Below are 20,069 nucleotides of genomic sequence, written 5' to 3'. Positions count from 1 at the left end.
TATTCTAAAACCAAGTGATCTGTTCTCTCTTGTTCTAAAATAAGAAAATATGATTCTAAAAGGATTTATTACCAGTTTTACAGTTTTATTTTGTAAATTTACTTGAGAGTTAGCAGAAAATCCTGGTGTTTGAACAGAATCTTTGAGTGGAAATTATATCCAAAGTAGCCATGTTCTTTGACCACCAACAAAGGCGCTTGGGTGTTTTGTGATTACTCCTAACACAGTAAGTCAGGTAGCACTAGGCAAACAGGACATACCCAGGAGCTGATTTGGTTCACTCCCTACTTTGCTCTGACAGGTCAAGTTGCCAGATGTCAGTTCAGATAAACTACTGTGAGTGGATGTCCTCCCCTAACCAGTGAGAGCTGTGTGTGCTGCCTAGGCACCATGCACAGCAACCCCTCAGACAGGATTACTATTTTAACTTCTCTCAGTTAAGTGGGTGGAGAACATAGACCCCCCAAAAGGAAACAAAAAACATAAATCACCAAGAAAGCACAGTGCTGAGAATGGGGTTGGTTGCCTCTGCAGAGGTGAAGCACGTCAGAGGGATTTTTAACCCTTTCCTGCCAGAGATTATGCAGACTATTACACTAATGCACTAGAGACTGAGGTATCCTACAGAAAAAGCTGAGTCAGTTACATGTTTCTTTACTGGGTATCTCTTTCTTGATGTCTACAGACAGGAATTTATTTTATTAGAAATGTAATTAGTTTTGTCATCTTGAGTTTGTCACAGGTCAATACAGTACGTCTGTAGCCTAGATTTATATGGAGTTATTTCAGAAAGTTCCATGTGCAGTTGAGCACCTAGTTACTGTGCCACACATACAATTGCAGTAACAGTGTAATCTGATAATTTCCATAGACAATTACCATGATTGAACATGCAACCACAGTGAGGTATAGCAACTTGAATATTAGATCAGACCAATAATCTGCAGAGACTGGTGTCTCTTCTTTGATAGTGGCCAATGACAGACACTTTTTCCTCTAATGTGAGAAACCCAGTCATGAACAGCTCTGCCTCATGATAAATGTATGCAGAGTTTACATAGAAAAATCTTCATTTAAGCCATAAACATTTCCAAGGGTTCATGAGTCTTAGAAGTCCTAAATAATCTGGTAGACATGTCTGTCTGTCTATGTCTGGGTGACCACTAAGGAACCGGTTGTCCTTAAACGTTCAACGAATTAGAAAATCAAGGGGCTGCTGCTGTAAAGGATGGAGGGGAGGGGGGGTTTGGCACTGGGTTGTTGGGTTACTTCCATGTGGAGTGGGATGTGTAATAGAAACAAGAAAGCTCTGGCACTGATCTGGATCATGCACTCATCTGGATCCTAGTGGACTCAGCTGCCATAGGAAGAGGAATCTGAGATGAAGCCACTCACCTTGTTATAACAGACTATGAATTCACGCAGCTGGTGAGCCAGGATGCGCCTACGATCATTCAGGGCCAGATGTCGACTGGGGAGTAGCATCTTCAAAGACTGCTGAAGATTGCTGGCTGCTCGTTTCAGAAACCGTACCACCAGCTCCTGCCGCCAAGGGAGACAGCATTAAACAAGAGAGTCTAGATGGGCAGGTGCAAGGTGTGGGGTGGAGGGCACAAAGGTTGCTAGATCAGCCTATGATGGGTAGAGAAGAAATGCTGTTCTGTGGATGTGGTATGACATGTAGCAGGTAAGAGTACATCCTAGAATGGACGTGGTGATGGATGCTTTTTAACCTACTCCCACAAATTCCCAAGATAAGGGGGAGAAGAACTGTGCATCACTTCCTGGACTGGGACAGGGATGGGAGTACTTCGGGAATATCTGTCTGAGGAAAGTGTGGCCAAGGAGGAGATGTGGAAAATCAAGCAACTTCGATAATGGAGTCTCCCTATCCAGAGAAACACTTTTTGAGAGCATCATCAAAAGCATGATGTAGAAGGAGTCCAGGCATAATATGACAAAACCCCTTCAAGACACACTCCTCTCCTCTCCACCACAATGGAGGAGAACCTTGGGGCTCTTTGGCCATACCACATGATCAGATACAATCTCTGGTCAAGAAACAAATTCCTGCTCCCTGCATCATCATGTCCCCTGTATGACCTCTGGCCAGATACCCACTCCAACCTCCCACTATGTCAACCCCCTCATGCCACCTCAGATGGAGAGGGAATACTGCAAGTCAGGCCCCAAGGCAAGACGCCTGCTGTGGGTGTTCAGTTCTGAATCCTTTTTGTCTCCCCTCTGGATTTGTTTTTGGTTAGATGCCCTGCTAGTGCATAAATGAGCTGCCTCACAGCCAGAGCATTGGATTTCACAGCTCGCTTCTCACTGCCATTACACTAGGCTGGTTTGATCTGTTATTTTAAACATTTTTCACAGCACAGCAGACAGTGAATCTAAAAAAGCCAGTTTCAATTTTCCACTTGGAAAGCAGGGGTAACATTTTCCACTGAGCCGACTGATTATTTCTGACACTTGGTTTTATCTTCAAGCTGCACTGGCTGTTTCTCCACAGCCTGCTTTTAGAAAGAGCCCATTTGGGTTTGCAAAAAGCCCAGCATATCATCTGATGCTGTCTTTCAGGAGTGTTAGAGAGGGGATACTGGGCTTTCTGAACTCCTTAAAGTGGCTGATTCAGATAGGGAGACTTATTTGTATTGTCCGAGGAAATCCAGGGATATTCAACAGCAGCATTAGAGAGAAACTATTTTTTCCCCCCTCTGTCTCTGCAGAGAAGAAAGTGTAAGATCCTATAAGGTACAGCTCCCTGCAAAGAGTAAGAGTGTGGATGGGAAGAAGGCTAAGCCAGGCACCCACTCAACTTGAGCAGATTCAAGTATTCTGTTTCTATGAGAAGCTGCTGGTCCCTTTATGATTCAACTGGAAAATCCAGGCACTGGCAAGACATCTCAGAGAAAATCCTGCCAGGAAACAGGAATTCAACAGCAGGTACGTTCAGAGGTAGGAATGCAAGGAAGAGGAGGCTGAGCTGGATGGAGTATCAACTATGCCCAGTTCACTAAGAGCTGTCTGTGCTGGTCTTACTCGGAAGTCAGTCAGTATCTCTACCTGGACTGCATGTTATGAATCTGGTACCAGTTCTTGGACAGAGGTAGAGGAGATGTGTGCACAATTTCAGGAACCAGGAGCTTTCTAACCTTGTTCTTTATGAGGGTGGGAACTGGACTCCACTCTCTCTGGACAGTTCCCCAATAGGCTCCTCTTGCCCAATACAGCTTCTTACCATTTGCTCATCTTCCTTAGCAGCCCAGGCAGCATTGTGGATCTGGTCCCCAGCCTCCTTCATCAGACGCAGTTGAACACGATGCAGGTAGGCAGAGAAAGCCCTGCGAGCCTGCACTTTGCTGTGGAAGCCAAGATAGTGGTCATAATATATATATATATATATATATATATATATATACACACCACAGAGCTAACAGCCCCCATCTGGACTACTTATGAACCTAATTTCAGTCACCCAAGTCCTCCAATATGCAAAAGCATCTGGGGATAAGGAGAAAGAGGGCTTCTTTGTCCCTAATTTATTCTTAATGTACCTTCATTCCATCAGATTGGGCCAGGGGCTCCAGAGGAACAGTGTTCTCTGAGCAAGGACAACTTCTGGGGATGGGGTGCCCTCCTTCCCTTTCCACATCCTTAGCAGGTCAGTCAGGAGGTCAACCACGTGCACACGAGCCGAGCAGAATATTCCTAGCCCACTCTGAAGCTCCCATGGTGCTGTCTCTATGACAATTTTGAACACAGCACTAACTATCACAAATTAAGCTGAAGGGCTCTGTCCCAATGACAGAGCTTCTAAAGGAGGCCCTGCAGTTCTTATTGGATGAGTGAGAGGACCTCTCTCCATCTAGATAAAACCTCTATAAAACAAAGGAATAACATTTGTGAAGATGAGCTCTTCCCCATCCACCCCAGGGTTACAGGCCAGGCTTCACTGAGCAAAGCAAGCAAAGTACACCATGCAGCTGGCCAAACACATAAGGGAGCTGTGGAAGTGAATCAAGGTGACCAGATGGTACAGGAGTTGGGTGGGATATACAGTTTCATTCTCACTCCTCTACAATTATAGTCATTTTAATGAACACACATGTTAAGACAGACAACTGCCAAAGACTTTGCTCAACTTCACCCAGCTGCAGCCCAGCCTTCAAACCCTCCTCCAGTTCTGAGTGTGCCCAGCTTCCTCCCTCCAGTTACTCCCAAGGAGACTCTGCTCCTCTCTCACCCACTTCATACTTTATGGCTTTTTTTTTTTTTTTTTTTTTTTTAAAAAACTTCCCCATACTCAGGACAAGGTATGTCCCCACTTTGCCAGACATGGTCCTCCACCTTCTGCTCTCTATTTCTGTCTAAGTACTTATATGGCCCTCATTAATGTAGTAGGTCAGCACCTGCTCCCATCAGGGGCTCTGATCCTCAGCACAGGAACCTGGCCTCCCTCCCACACATATCTACAAAGTGCAGTGACACATATTTATAGTACGATGGAAATCATATAAAATAGTAGCAGCACCACTACGGACCACTGCATCAGCCTAAAGCTGATGACCATGGAAGTTTAAATGCCATGCACTGTCTGGAGTTATGCCTCTGCTTGGTCATTAGTCCTTCGAATTTCTAAAGCCCTGTCACAGAGCTAGGGAGGACTTGAGAAGATGAGTTCATAGGAGGCTCAGGCTGATCCCTCCCTACTGGGTCATCTCAGGGGTTTGCTTTAACTAAAACACAAGCTTGGTCTCTGCCCTGCAATGAACTCCACAACACAGAACAACCCTTGTGGCTCCTCAGAGCTCCCTGTCCTAGCTTTTAGACAACAAACCCTTTTCCCTCCACATGGGACTAACCCAGCCATGAGCAGACTTTGAACTCTGACTAGGAATTAACTCCCAGAACACCAGGCCACTGTAACTACTTGGCACCTCTCCTCTAGGGGCTCCCTCCCTCGGGTTGCAGATCCTTTCCAGGAGATCAAAATATTTTGTGATAAAGTCTCTAAGATTCCTTGCTGCTAGGATTAGAGAACAACTCATTGACAGCTCCTTCCCTATATCTCAGTTTCAAAACACAGAACTTGGACCTGCTGTTAATCCCGACATAGAATCAGAGGAGGCCCTTCAGAATGGGCCCTGGAGATAGAATGTTACCTTGGCTCCTGCAATCTCTGTCTTGCACTTGAGACCCAGAAGAAGAAAAAAGCATTCAGAGGCCTCAAAAGTAGGGGCAGAGACAGCTTCCTCTACTGGTGATTCCCCTGAGGATCGCACAGTGGGGAATATAACTCATCCCCAGTATTTGTCACCACCCATCAATACTGCTAGAAGGATGAGAGGCAGAGAAGCTGCCTAGCCAGGCCCAGCTGGAGGACTGAGGAACAGCCTGTCTCTCAGAAGGGCTGCATGGGACAGGCCTGGTTTCTTTCGGATGAGATTTTCATGACTTCAGCTCCTCAGCCACAGCCAAGCTTTCCATCAGTGACAAATCAGACAGGGCCAAGTCCAGCACAATCCTTGCACATGAAGTCACTGCACGCTTTACGCTGTGTGGAGCTCCTTTGCTGCTCCAGGGGAATCCCAACGGGGCTGGGTGCTGAATAGGAATCTGCCAGCAACTCTTGACAGAAGCCTGCATTCTTAGCAGGACTTGGCTGCCCTGTGTGTGAGTGGGTGAGGTCAGTACTGCTGTGTCTGCTTTGAAAACCTGTTTCCAAATTTTCCCCTCTACAGACACCACAGCAGCACATGCCTCAGCCATAACAAGATAATAGAGCAACCCAAATTCCTCCTGATGTTTCCTGAGGCCTCCCAGCCTCATGGAAACTAAATTGGGAAAGAAGAGGCAGGTCACATAGGGGTCAATGAAATCTTGTTTTCTATAAGCTTGGACAATTTTGCATAAGATATTACAAACAATGAAAACACCTTTTATCCAGAAGAGGAATAGTCATCCCTATCCCCATAATGCTCTCATCCCCCTCCCCTATTCAGTAAGGGGATACTCTCTCCCCCATCCCTTATAACGTGCCCCCCAGCAGACAGGTACTCTGTCTCCCCCACTTATCCAGAAGAGTGATTACCTTCCTATCTAGTAGGCCACAAGCTGGAGAGTTCCCAAACTTTCCTTCCACCCCACCCTTCTTGCAAACAGTCCAGCCAAGCACCAGAACACACTTCACTCCACCCCACCCTTCCCAAAACTGGACAGTCCAATCTCTCAATGCCTCATCACCCTCAAAACACTTCTGTCTTGCTCTCAGGACACTGCAATCTGGCATTTCAGTGGCTATTGCCAGAGTTCGGGCTTGTTTGCACAGCAAGCTACGAAGTGAATCTACAGCAAAACAGCTTGCCGCACAGTTACTTCACATGTGGACACTGTTCAAGTGCACTGAAAGTCCCAGAGTGCAGCTCACTAGTATGTCAAGCCACATTCTGGGACTTTTACTGTGCTGTAATAGTGTCCAATGGGATGTTACTGCACAGCAAGCTGGTGTGCTATATATTCACATGCTGGCTTGCTGTGCAGTAGCTCACGATAAGGACAAGCCCTTAGAAACATTCACTTCAAGAACAAAAGCACAAGAATGGGAAGTTTGCTTTTATGGGAGGTGGGAAGAACAGGGGGAACTCCATTCTCAGTCTTCGTTTGTTGGCTTTATGTACAATAAAAATACAGTACGATGAAAAACAGAAGAGATAATGAACACAAAGGTTTACAGTTCAACAGGAGACCTCTTGCATCAAATCAGAGGAATTTTGAAGGCTCGGGTAGCTGAAGTGCAGCTCACAGCCAAGTGTTTTAAGAAAAGTACAGCCTGTGGAGACTTGAGGTCCCAATACTGGGGTCACATATTCTAGGACTGATAAGGTGAAGGCTCCTGCATTTGTCTCCATTTTGTGTAAACTAGATGCCAATACAGCCTGCAGTTGAGCAAAATCTAGACATGTTTGTTATAGACTCTCCCACCTTCCTGTCCTGAGGCAGGAGGTGGTGGGAGTGGGAGTGGTGTTGGGTTCTTAACTTATTGAATGTCCCTGGGCTCCATGTACTCATTGATACTAGTTGCTATGCTTACCAAAATAATCTGCCTAAAGACTCTTACCTTAGATTCCCATTCTCCTGCAGAATCTGCAGCAAGTTAAATCGAGGCTCTTGATTCACTTCTTGGAGAAGCAGCTCTGCCCCTCCACCTCCAGCTTTCTGTTCAGGCTTCTTCAGCACATTCTCTCGGCAGACAGCTTCCATCATCTCTGACAGCTTTGGCTTGCATTTCACCTGCATGTCCCTAAGAGAGGCAGCAGTTTCATCCTGAGTTACCTCTATTTCTTCATCCTCATGTGCCTCCTCTTCTTCCTCACTCTCTGCGTCTGATTTGAGAGGCATTTCCTTTAGCTTGGAAGTCCCTAAAATGAGGAGGAAGCCAACAATGGTGATGAACAACAAAAAAATCTTTCCTGTTACCCATCACCCCTTTGTTTATGCCCACACTCTTTGCTGCTGGAAGTCCAAGAACCCTCTCTAACAGCCAAGTCTTCACCACTGTACTTCCTTCTTCACTAGAGCTTTCCACCTAGGATCTCAGAGCAGCTTATAAATCCCTCCTACCAACACCAGGAGATAGCTGAAGGTTACTATTTTCCATTTCCTCCTCTGTAAAGTAAGAGCAGATAAAATGATTTGTCCAGGATCATATCCTGACTCCATGGCAAAGTCAGGGTTAATACATTACTTGATCTCTGGTTCTTATGTTAGTTTGGATTTCCTTGCCTTTGTTTACTCTCATGTACACCAATATACTGCTGATAGAGTGTGTCCCACCAACAGAGGTGTGCACGAGTGCTTATGCCGGAAAAACTTACGTCACTCGGGGGGGGGGGTGTGGTTCACATCCCTAAGCAAAAACAGTTTTGCCGATATAAGTGCTAGTGTAGACATGGCCTCAGTCTTTCCAACACAAGCTCCAATGAGCAAGTTTGCCCCTTTCCCCCTGTGTTTAGATGGTGCCACATTGGAGATCCAGCCTGGAACACCCCAGACTTTCAGCCTCTTGTGGAGGGTAACAGGAAGCATAGGCACATCCCTGCTTTCACAGACACTTCTTGTCCCCAGAAAAAGGCTGTGACTACACCTTCAGAGAAGGTTTACCCCCACAGCCATTGTATATGCAGCTGAACTGTGGAGGGAATGGCATATCAGAAGAAGGCCATTCAGAACTAGAATGGAGTGAAAAATCAATGCTGACCACTGAATCTCAACCTTCTGAGCAGCATTCCCAGGGCCAAAAGAGCCCACTAAGACCTGCATTAGATCTCTTGCAGCCCTGCCCCCCGGGGACCTAATCACATACACCCCTCATTAGCCTGGCTTTACCCTCTTGCCATCTAGGATCCTAACCATAGATACCTGGCGGTCTTGCCCGTGCTGCTCTCATCTTGCCATGACATTGTCTGCGCTTCCGTACCTCCAGCGACAGGAGCTTCCTCTCATACAGCACAGCATGAAGTTCAGCATTAGAATCCATGGCTTCCAGCCCCAGATTCACTCCCCCATTAAGAGCAGCTCTGGGAAGCACAATACAGACAGCAGCCTCAATCACCTTCTCTCCCCCATTATGGCCTACATCTTAGTGTCTGCCTGTTACATTAGGAAAACAATGAAGCCCAACCTAACCTTGCTCTCAGTGAAGCCCACATCATGTTAGAGGGAAGGGCTCTTTCAGAGACTTGCACAGACTGTGGGATAGCATCTCCTCAAACCGCCACGGTGGGGATGTAGACTCAAGGCAAGACCCAACAAAATTCATGTCTCCATCACCATGCCCCATTGACTAGCTCACATATGGGCTGCAGAGTCACACTTCAGGAAACTCTCTCTCAGATGGCAGCTGCTCCAAGCAGAACAGTAGGGAGCCTTGAGAGGGGCACTAGGAGTATAAAGTCATGCAAGAGAGCAAGGTGGAAGATCCTGAACCCAAATTCCACCTGACACAATCTCTTATTCAGATAGCTTGTTCTCAAGTGTGGTTAAGTCAGAACTCAGAATTTTAACATGATTCAGGTGGACAAAGCGCCAGCTCTTGTGCAATCCTGTCCCAATCTAAGCAAAATCCCTGAGGCATTGCACTGCTCTGTGTGGAGACAGTAACACGACAACTGAGCCAGAGCAAAGAGTTCCAGCAGAAAGCACCTCTGAGTGTAACTAGAGAATCCACATAGCTTCCTCCTGCCTTCCCCTCTGCTTCCCCTGCCCTTAGGATACACCAAAAAAAGGGACACGGACACTTGAGCTCTGTGAATCTCACCCCTTATAGAAGAAACAGTCTGTACCGTTCTGTATTACCTGGGAGGGTCCAATCATGAGCAAGAGACACCCTCCAAAGTGCTATGAGTCTCACAGCAGCAAGCATGAGAGGAAAAGCTGCAATACCCTGTCCCCTTAAAAACTTAGCTCTCTAAGAGCAGGGCAATGGGTTGTTCACAGGGCTCACTTTACATAGCTGGTTATGAGGAGGGGGACAACTTCAGACTGTCAGGTCTTCCCACAGAAATCCACCTACTGATGGCAGGATGAGTGCTGGGGCTCCTAGCTGCTGACCTGGGTTCTGTGAGCTGATGCCAGAGCAGTATGAACTAATAGTAAAGTCCTACAAATGCAGACATTCTTTATTTAAATAGCCACTTACCGGGCTCTTCCAGCAACTGGGCCTCTTCTCATCCTGGCCCTGCAGAAGACAGGGCAGCAGGTTTCAGGGTAGCACCACAAACTCATTCTATGTCACTGGAAGATTTGCCAAGCTCTCCAACTCCCTGGTATACAAAGCGAGGCCACCCAAGTTTGCAGAGTTCCTTGAAAACCCCACCCTAAAGAAGGGTAAAAAGGCCCTGACACAGGAAGTCCAAGAAGCTCTCTTTTAATAGGAATTTGTTTCCTTTAGCTCATATTGAAGGATCTTCCAGTTGGAGCCAAAGGGCCAACATCCCCCAAAGCACAAATGCAAGTGAGACTTGGACATAAGGCTAAAATTATATTCCTGATGCTGGGATACCTGCTATAAGGGGCTCCAATTATGATGCCCCATCACTCCTCATTCCCAAATGGGCTTTCTGTGGAGCCCAGGCCAGGGAGAGAAAACTATGGTGGGCCCAGACACAGGACCACTGATGATGGGTGCAGCTTTTAGTGGAGGTCCACACAGCAGCATGCATTGCTGTGTCTTTCAGAGTACAAAGTGGAGAGGCAGGGCTTCCAACAGTGCTTGGAAAAGGCTTCAGTGCCTACCCTACAAGAGGGAGCATTCTGTAATGTGAAGCTGAATTCAAAGCAAGGGGGATAAGGAACTGCTGCAACCTCTGTACAACCCTCAGTGGCTTCTAAACCTGCAAACATCTGTATTCCTTGTTATACAATGCCACTGAGCATTACTCATGTAGTGCACCCTCCTCCTCTTTCCTCCCCTGCCCCGTGGTTGCTTTCCCATGCCCTTTGCACACCATGCTGTGCATCTCCTTCCCCTCCTGCAAGTGTCTGAAGATGGGCCTCTCCAAGCTTTAGGGACCCTATGAAGACTTTGTTTGGAGGGACAGGTAGGTTTGTATTCACTGGCATACTGAGGAAATAGTGTGTGGCTATTCCTGCCCTTGTAGGCCACAGCACAGTGGCCAACAATATTGTAGCTATTTAGAGCTACTCCTCTTTGCTCTATTTCAGTCCCCTCTGTCCCTCTCCCAGAAGGTGTTCCCCCTACAGTGCAGGTCGCCAGAGCCAGCTATCCTGTTTCCTACCTGTCCTGGAAGAGACGTATTGCCAGCATATAATTCATTGTTGTCTTGTGCTCTAAGTAGGATCTGGAAAGGCAGGTGGAGGGGACTAATTAAAGCTCAGGCCAACACAATGAAAAGGCAAAGGAGGCCTTGCACAGAAAGAAGACATTCATAAAATACACCCCTAACAGAAAGGCACTGAAACAATATGGTGTAATCAGACAGGCAAGGGGAGAGGAGAAAGGCAGTCACTGTCTAGCACCTAAACGTTGGGGGAGGCAGACAGTATGTGGTCAAAAAAAGGAAACCAGGACATAAGGGAAAAGGAAAAGCAGAACCTGGTGTCACCCAGGGGTGAGGTCCATTGTGTACCTGTGGCTCTGAGGGTGACACACAGCATGCATTAGGGTAACCAGAGGAAAGAGAGGGAGTTGACAGTGCTGTCACCGATCCCCAACCACTAACCTGGATTTAATTCACATACATGTCCTATAACCTAAAACAGAGCACCAAGGAGACACTGAGCCAACACACTGTAGATTTCTCCTCACCCATAAAGATCCCATGTTAGTGGTGTTGGGAATATCCGGATGAAACCCCCTCTCCGCTCATTCTCCTCCTTCACTCGACGCAGAACTTTTATCTGGGATCAGAGAAAGGAACAAGAGCCAAGCGAAATAGATACTAGGACTGAAAATTATCCTCAGGGCAGGGCTTGGGTTCCAGAGGATGAGGCTGCCATTAACCCTGCAGTTGTGGGAGTGACTAGTGTACATTTGACATAATTATACAATAATGTCATCCTACATGTAGGCACTGAAGGATCCTACGGCTTTTTAGAGCATATGTGCACTCTTGGCATAGCAGGGGGAGGGGCCCTTCCGGGATAGAGCCACTATTATCAGTAAAACTCAGCAGTTTCACTCAGAGAATAAACCATTTTCTAAAAGGTCTCCCTTATCACTTTTGTTTGTCCCACTCTGGGGCCAGACAGCTCTCTCATGAGGCAGTGGATACTTGGCAGAAGCAATTATTAATCCAAAATTACATTGGATTATTAAATTACTTGTGTTCCACTCATCCCTACATGTTGTCCCAAAGCCAAGGTACATACAATATCAGGTATTTAACAGCACTTACCTCCTCCATAGACAGACCCAGCATGGAGCCACTTTGCTTTCCTGCTACCTTTTCCCTGCCTGAGGGCATCACGTTTTTCACCTCAGCATCACTGGCAGACAGAGGGCGGGCACGCTGTAGAGACATAGATGTTACATAGATGAATCCAGATGTTACTCTTTCCCCTCTCTAAACTTATTTTAAAAATTAATAGCTAAATTCAAATTCCAAGCCCCCATGCTCAGCAGAATCCACACTCCAGGGCACCAGAGCCAGGATTCACACCCCTAGCCTCCAACTACAGCAGGATGTACACCCCATTGGGCACTAATGTCAGGATTCACATTCCCAGTTTTTGAGACCAGACGGACCCCAAGCATTAGTGCCAGCATTCACATACCTCACCCCTTTGAGAAAACCATGACATATACCCCAGAGGCACTGCAGCCAGGATTTTCACTCCGAGCCCCCATGCACAGAAAGATTCATACCCAATGGGCATCAGAACCAGGATTAACAGTCCAAGGCCCCAGGCAAAATGGGATCCCCATCCCAGGGGCACCAGAGTCAGGATTCACCCTCCCAGTCAGGCTGCGAGGACTCTAGTAATTAGCTAGTGAGATGAACTTGTGGGAGAAAAAGGCGAGACATTCAGTTCAAAATCCATCATGCTCTCTTCTCAGCTCACAAATCTGAAAGACCACAATCTGATGCTCCTGGGACTCAACAAAAGACCTTTTCTCTTCATACAGCCATACTCCACAGCCAAGTGGCTATCAGTATTATCACAGACAAGCACAGAAGGCAAAGAAAGACTTGAAAAGCAAGAAACTAAAGAAGGAAGGGTTTGCAGAAGTTCTAACAAACAAAGTCTTAACCTGAAGTCAGTGCCTGATAAGTCACAATAGATCAATTGATGAGCCTGGAATCAAAAGTATTTGCAAAGCAGCAGAACTGTCAGGTCCTAAGAAACAGACAAAAACTTATATCAGTGTGACCGGACACAATCTGACAGGACAGTGGAACAGTTTAACTGGGCCCTAGGCACAGCTCAGGTAGGCTTCCTCTGTAGAAAGATACAAAAAAAGACTGAGCCCAACTCATTCCTCCAGATGGCATTCAAACCACCTCTTAGCACAGAAGTGAAAGAAGAATCAGGAAGTAACTCAAAATTGATTAAACCTTGGGAGTAATCCCACAGAACACATACTGAAATGAAGATGAGTGAAGGATCCAACTGCATTCTTATTTATAAGGATCATCTGAGCTGATAACTAAAACAATAGAATTTCACTGTGGCAACCTCCACAGAAACCACAAGCATAATGACAGAAGCGGAGGATGAAGCAGCTGCAACAGGAATGGATGTTGCACTGGAGCAGGTTGGGTTGAGCTACTCAGAAGCAATTCATGTGGTGAGAACCAGAGGGAAAGCTGACATAGCAGGTGCCAACTGAAAATGTTTCATTACCACCTATTGAACAGCGATTAGAAAGGAAGGACCTCAAAGAGATCTGGCTGGGGGGGGAAAAATGAACGAGTAAACAGGAGACACTAGAGTCATTGAATTTAAAGCCAGAATGGACCACTTGATCATCTAGTCTGACCTCCTGTATATCACAGGCCACCAACACCACCCACTAAACCCAACAACCACAATTAGACCAAAGTATACAACCCACAGGAAACCAGACTATTATGTGCCACGGGCATAGAATAGGAGAGACCGAGGTGCATCAGTGCCACAGGCCCCTGCAATTGCAGAGAAAGGATTAAATGAGGTATACCCAGATGATCCTGGCAAGTGACCCACACACACAGGCTACAGTAGAAGGCAAAAAACCCCAAGATCACTGCCAATCTGACCTGGTGGAAAATTCCTTCCTGAGCCCCAAAATGGTGATCAGTCAGACCCTGAGCATGTTGGTTATTCCACATCCTTTCTCCCTGCATTCGCTTCCCTATGTCATCACTATCAACTCCTTTGCCTCAATATCTTAACTCTCTAAAACCTTCCACCATCCATCCACTTCCTAAAAACCCTTCCTTGACTCCAATATTATACCCACCACATCAGAAATGATTCTTAAAGAAAAGATTAGGAGGGAATTTTTCATCTTAAAGGCTTTCCATGGCCCTAACATAGAATCATAGAATATCAGAGTTGGAAGGGACCTCAGAAGGTCATCTAGTCCAACCCCCTGCTCAAAGCAGGACCAATCCCCAACTAAATCATCCCAGCCAGGGCTGTGTCAAGCCTGACCTTAAAAACCTCAAAGGAAGGCGATTCCACCACCTCCCTAGGTAACGCATTCCAGTGTTTCACCACCCTCCTAGTGAAAAAGTTTTTCCTAATATCCAACCTAAACCTCCCCCACTGCAACTTGAGACCATTACTCCTTGTTCTGTCATCTGCTACCACTGAGAACAGTCTAGATCCCTCCTCTTTGGAACCCCCTTTCAGGCAGTTAAAAGCAGCTATCAAATCCCCCCTCATTCTTCTCTTTTGCAGACTAAACAATCCCAGTTCCCTCAGCCTCTCCTCATAAGTCATGTGTTCCAGTCCCCTAATCATTTTAGTTGCCCTCCGCTGGACTCCTTCCAATTTTTCCACATCCTTCTTGTGGTGTGGGGCCCAAAACTGGACACAGTACTCCAGATGAGGCCTCACCAACGTCGAATAGAGGGGGACATTCACGTCCCTCGATCTGCTGGCAATGCCCCTACTTATACGTCCCAAAATGCCATTGCCTTCTTGGCAACAAGGGCACACTGTTGACTCATATCAACTCATATCTATCCCTGGAGGTAAGTCAGTCTCTTCACTGCAGATGGGGAAAACAAGCAGAAAGGGGAAGTCAGTTATTCAGTGTCAAAGCTGAAACTAGAACTCAGTCGTTTCTGGCTCTCACCCACGTGCTCAATTCTACAGAGACAGTACTGTTGTCTAAGTGCTGGAGAAAAAAGCTCTCTCTAATCTTCACCACCTCTTGCCCAACAATATCCTCTAATATTTCGGTGTAAGGTTCATTCTGATCATAGTACAGAAACCTCTCTCCTCTGTGTAGATAATGATTTCAGAAGGTTCTTGCTCCCTCCTTGACCACAGTGCACCTTTTGAAAAAAACTGTGGACAAGACCACCTCCTAGACCTGCTTCCAAAGACGGGCACATGCCTCTGAGTCCCACACCATGGTCCTACCCTGACCTAACCATCCATGGCAGCTACTACAAGATCACTCCCGCTATGGAACTTTACGATTCAGCACCACTCTTTTCTTTCAATCTTACCTTTACCGTTAACCTTAGCTTTGACTTATGCTGAGGACATACAACTCAAAATATCTTTTAACACCTTTAACATATCCTTTCTTGTCACCCTCTCAGCTCATCTTGCTCTAGTGCATTTGTGACTTCAACTCTTGTTTCAGATGGCTGTCTCAAGGACAATAATTATTTCTTCTCTTGGGCAAGAGAAGCCATTCTCCAATACATATCTATCTCCTCTAGCCTCCTTTACACAGACCTCTTTTGTCTCCGGCCTCCATGACCTAGACAAAATCCTATACTCTTCTCCACCCACAACTGTGATATTGCTCCCATTTGCTACTGCCTTCATCATCGCCACCCTGACTACTGTAGTTTCCTTCTCTATGGCCTCCCCGAATCCCAGCTCTCCAGGCTCCAGCATGCAAATGCTGGTGCCACCATCTTGCACCTCTGTGGATGGATGATCACACCAGCTTGACTTTTTAAAACAATCTTGCCACTGCTGAGAATCTTCTCCCTACAGTTCCTGCCATCTGGAATAATCTTCCTATATCTCTCCATCTCCACTCAAATCTCAGATGAAACATCTTTTCTCCTTTACCTCTGAATCTCTTTACCTGGGCTATTTAGTTCTGCAATACAGTCTGGGACAATTTGTATCAAAGGTATTATAAAAGATAAAATTTAAAATTTAATCTTTCACATCAGTAAATTAAGTTGAATGAAGCCCAGTACTTACCAACTTTGTGTTTGTTAGTCGAGACTGCACAGAGACAGGGCACTACAAGAGACAGATAACTGGAATAAAAATCTCATGTTCTGCCAAGACACCTTCACCTCTGACAAGGTGGGAGCTAAAAAGTCCCAGTGAATGGTAAGGTGGTCCCACCACCTCCTTTTCCGATTTTGCCTATCACCTCCACCCCCAGCAACCATAATAATCACCTTCAGGCAAATGCTCAAATGTTTAGACCTTCGGAGTACATGCACAATCCGCAACAGAAAAGACAACTCCACGTGACAGAAGCAACCAACCTATCTCAATTGTCAAGACCAAAGTTATCTTTTTTGTACTAGATAAATATTTTTCATCTGCATTAACACCTACTAACCATTAAAGGAATAGATTGATCTAAGCATAAGAAGCTACAGCTCCCCCTTTACTGCTTAAGATTAGTTGAAAAAGCTGTAGCCCAAACCAATGGTCCGTTACTAAGAGAGCAGGTAATTGCTCCATTTCTCTGGAGGGTACCAGTGCTCAGGGAGTCAACACAAAGAAATCACATAAGGGACTGGCAGTGCATTATGGCGAGACCCATGTTATCATCTTAAAGTCACCAATCCTAACCTCATTATTTCCTACAAATGAAACTTCCCCTGATTAAGGTCACAAACTATCCAAATTTCTGAGATAATGGAGGAGCTGAGAATGACCCAAAATTCCCTTTGCAGTTGAGACCAGGAGTGGAAGAGGAACAGATGATGAAACAGGAACCAGGTCAAAAGGCATCCAGAAAAGAGCAGCCCCCCCCAAAATTCTTGGGTATTGGAGACAGGCCTGTGCCCATCTCTGCTCAAGAGATCCTCTGTAGAGCCCAGGAACCCCTGTTGCATATCCTTACTCATTATCCTACAAGGGTTTTCCTGGTAAGAGAAGTGAAGGCTGAGGTACCATTGCAAAGAGAGGACAGTCCACTTCATGGCCACCACTCAGCACTGTGAATCTCTGTACTTTTCAGCTGGCCCAGAATTTACTCACCATTTACAGCTTTTATGAGAAATCCATTCTGTAAATTCATAACACCTAAAAATCCAATGCTTCAAATACATCTCCGTTTTCCTAATCTCTTCACCCTGAGCTATGCGTGTGCATTCAAGCAGGAGTTCAATGACCAGTGGGGTCTGCCCTAGCAAAAAAGGTTACTTACCATTTAACTTGTTTCCTGAATAAATCGCCACTTGTAGAGAGTGGCTCCCACAGGGTGGTCCAAGAAAGTCTAGGTCAAGGAGGAGAAGGCACGGCACGGCACTCCTTCCCTCTGCCTCAAAATGTGGTCTAGAAAGTCATGGAGATCTATATTGATTCCCACTTGTTGAATTGGATATGGGAACTGGAGCCTCAGCCCGGTGTCCTTATGTCCAATGGAATCTCACCTCACCAGTTATTCTCACCCCACAAGATAATTCCAGGTCCAGATTTTGGCTGAACTGAGTTTTGTGAGATGTACTTTACCACAATTCATATAGAGTTTTCCATGTTCTGAATCTGTTTCCAGGTAGATGGAAATCTGAACAGAGAAAGATTTCCATCTACCTGGGCTCCAGTCACAGACTATGCCACAGGAAAGGTCAATTGCAGCAGCACAGTGGCCAACTGCAGGCAGCTCACAAACTCTCAATGAAATTAAAACCCTCTGATTTAAAATTCTGTGCACAGTGCTTGTGAAGTGAGAAGTGCCTCTGAAAAAACAAATGGGCTGGGAGCTCCCCACTCCATCAACATTTGTGGGATCCATCTGGCTGACAGAGAGAGATGAGGGAAAAGCAGACTTTCAGAGCTCCAGCATTTTAATAGCAGAATGGACACTGGACATTCATCAAGAGCCATATGAGGTCTCAGTCCAAAGGGATAGGAGATGAGAGAAACCAGGGGCAAAGGAGAAATAAGGCTCTAATTTCAAATATGAAAGCTCTTTCTGCGTCAGATAAGGTCTCACAAATGCTCAAAAAGCTGTGGGATTCTTGAAGCTAGTCACCCACAATGAAGCTGGCTGGGAGACACAGTACAGTCGCATCCCATGAGCCTCCTCTTCTACAATTGTGCTAGGATTCCAGGGGCCTCACTACACTCACTTGCAGGCTCTTTCACCTTTGGGCAAAACTGATTAAAGCTCCTGTCCTGGTATTCTCCTCAGAGCTGCAACACGAAGTCCTGGGTTGCTGAACTTGCTTACCTGAGGCTTCTGAAAGGGATTTCTTCTGGCTGACTCTGACGAGTGTTGGGCTACCCGGCTTGACCGCTGGCCCAGATCCTGGCACACAAAGCCTGTGGAAGTAGAGAGACATGTAAGAAGAGGTTACTCACCTGGTACAGCAACTGTGGTTCTTTAAGATGCATGTCCCCGCCATGTCCACTTCACATGCATGTGCACCCCATGCACCTTTGACTGGAGATTTTTACTAGCAGTGTCCATTCAACCCAAGCAAGGGCCTTACATGCCCTTGTGCTCACAATACCATGTCTATATTGAGCTGTGCAGATGAACTGTGCTCGGTTCCTTTTCTACTGCAAAGTCTCACAAAGGAAACTCTGAAATAGAGAGGAAGAAGGGCAGGGAATGGAACATCAGTAAGGGGATACACCTCAAAGAACCAGATACTGCACTCCTCCTTCGAGAAGTAACCCTATGGGTACTCCACTTCAGGTGATTCCAGAGCAGTATCCCCACAGGGAGGAGGGAGCTCCAGAGTCAGGTCCAGCACTGAAGACAAAACCACATTGCCAGCTGCTACATCAGATGTAAAGGCACGGACCAAGGCCTAATGTTTGGAGAAGCTATGTATTGAAGACCACATAGCAATTCTGCAAATCTCAGATACTGGAACATCTGTAAGTAATGCAAAGGATGCTGACTGCAACTTTGTAAAGTGCACTAACACCCTTGAATTTTAGGTTGAATGCTAGCTGCACCATAACATGCAAAAATACACCGAGAGATCCACCTCAATAGCCTACTGGATGGAGATTGTAGATCTTTTAGATCTGGCTTAAATGGAAGTAAGTAGTCCAGGAGACATCTAACATTTTTTGGCCCTATCCAGATAGAAGGCCAATGTTCTCCTAACATGCAAAGTATGAAAGGAAGCCTCCAGCTGAGAATTATGTGGTTTTGGGGGAAAACTCGGTAAAATGAATGCATTGACTAAGATGCAACTCAAATGACACCTTAGGTAGGAATTAGGGTGTGAACATAAGGAAACCTGGTCTTTGAAGAATACCATGAAAGGATGGCCTGTCATTAAGGCCCCAGTTTCTCCAACTCTTCAGGCTGACGTGATGGCTATCAAAAAATACCATTTTCATAGGCAGGTGAAGAAAGGAACCAGTTGCCATTGGTTCAAATGAAGGTCTTGTTGAGACATCTAAGAACTATATTGCGATCCCAAGTCAGATTAGGGTCTTTCATTTGAGGGAAAAGGTTTCCAATAACTCTGACTTTCATCAAAAGTTTTGGGTGAGTGAACACTGAGAAATGAAAGGCTGTTACGGTGGCCAAGTGAACCTGGACCAATCTGGTTGATAATCCTGTTTTCTTAGGTTCCAGCAGGTAATCTCAGATAATCAAGAATGAGGAAGATGTGGGTGCAAGTCACTGGAGTTCACACCACTGGCTAAATCTATTTGAAGGTGAGTATTTTGGGTAGACCATTTACTACTTTTTAACAACACCTGTTGTACCTCCACAGAACAGGCAGACTCTAGTCCCACAAACCATTGAGGAGCCATGCCCCAAAACAGAAAACTCCTAGGCTGCGATGAAGCAATTGACCGAAGTCTTGGGAGAGGAAATGAGGGACGATCAGAAGCTTGATCACTGGACAGAGGGACAAGTTAAAGGTAAAAATGCCAAGCTTGTCTCAACCACATTGGGAATCTTAGAATAACCTGGCTTTATCCTGTCTGATTCTATTAATCATGCTCAGTTTATAGAGGTGGCAAAGAAGTCCACTTCTGGAAAACTCCAAGTCTGAAATATGCCTTGGAGGGTCTCAGAGACCAACTCCCATTTGTAGGCCTGGAAGAAGCACCTGCTGAGAGCATCAACCATAGTGTTTTGAATACCAGGGAGGTAGATTGCTGAAATGCATATGCAATGGCTCATGCACTAGTACCTC

At 46.0% G+C, this 20,069-nt stretch overlaps 1 protein-coding gene across 12 annotated transcripts in view; it reads right to left on the bottom strand.

The window, feature by feature from the left end:
* Window positions 1–20,069, bottom strand: part of TTLL5 (tubulin tyrosine ligase like 5) — a 210,238-nt gene that overhangs the window by 132,837 nt on the left and 57,332 nt on the right. For 9 of the 12 annotated variants that reach the window (XR_012159502.2, XR_012159503.2, XM_073349238.2 and 6 more), the window contains exons 15-24: window positions 18,128–18,219; window positions 15,913–15,954; window positions 11,925–12,038; window positions 11,336–11,427; window positions 10,806–10,868; window positions 9,707–9,745; window positions 8,428–8,585; window positions 7,127–7,427; window positions 3,248–3,368; window positions 1,396–1,542 (exon numbers count right to left, since the gene is read on the bottom strand). Coding sequence is in view for 10 of the 12 variants with exons in the window: in XM_073349238.2 (XP_073205339.1) it covers window positions 1,396–1,542; window positions 3,248–3,368; window positions 7,127–7,427; window positions 8,428–8,585; window positions 9,707–9,745; window positions 10,806–10,868; window positions 11,336–11,427; window positions 11,925–12,038; window positions 15,913–15,954; window positions 18,128–18,219 (1,169 nt within the window). In the remaining 2 variants the exon portion in view is untranslated. The remainder of the gene's footprint in view (window positions 1–1,395; window positions 1,543–3,247; window positions 3,369–7,126; window positions 7,428–8,427; window positions 8,586–9,706; window positions 9,746–10,805; window positions 10,869–11,335; window positions 11,428–11,924; window positions 12,039–15,912; window positions 15,955–18,127; window positions 18,220–20,069) is intronic. The other 3 variants (XM_073349243.1, XM_073349241.2, XM_073349239.1) reach the window with 3 other exon arrangements.

This window comes from Lepidochelys kempii, chromosome 6 (assembly GCF_965140285.1).
Source record: "Lepidochelys kempii isolate rLepKem1 chromosome 6, rLepKem1.hap1, whole genome shotgun sequence".
Classification (NCBI taxonomy): domain Eukaryota; kingdom Metazoa; phylum Chordata; order Testudines; family Cheloniidae; genus Lepidochelys; species Lepidochelys kempii.
The sequence above is the reverse complement of the archived record's forward strand: the minus strand, read 5'-3'. Positions and strand labels throughout refer to the sequence as shown.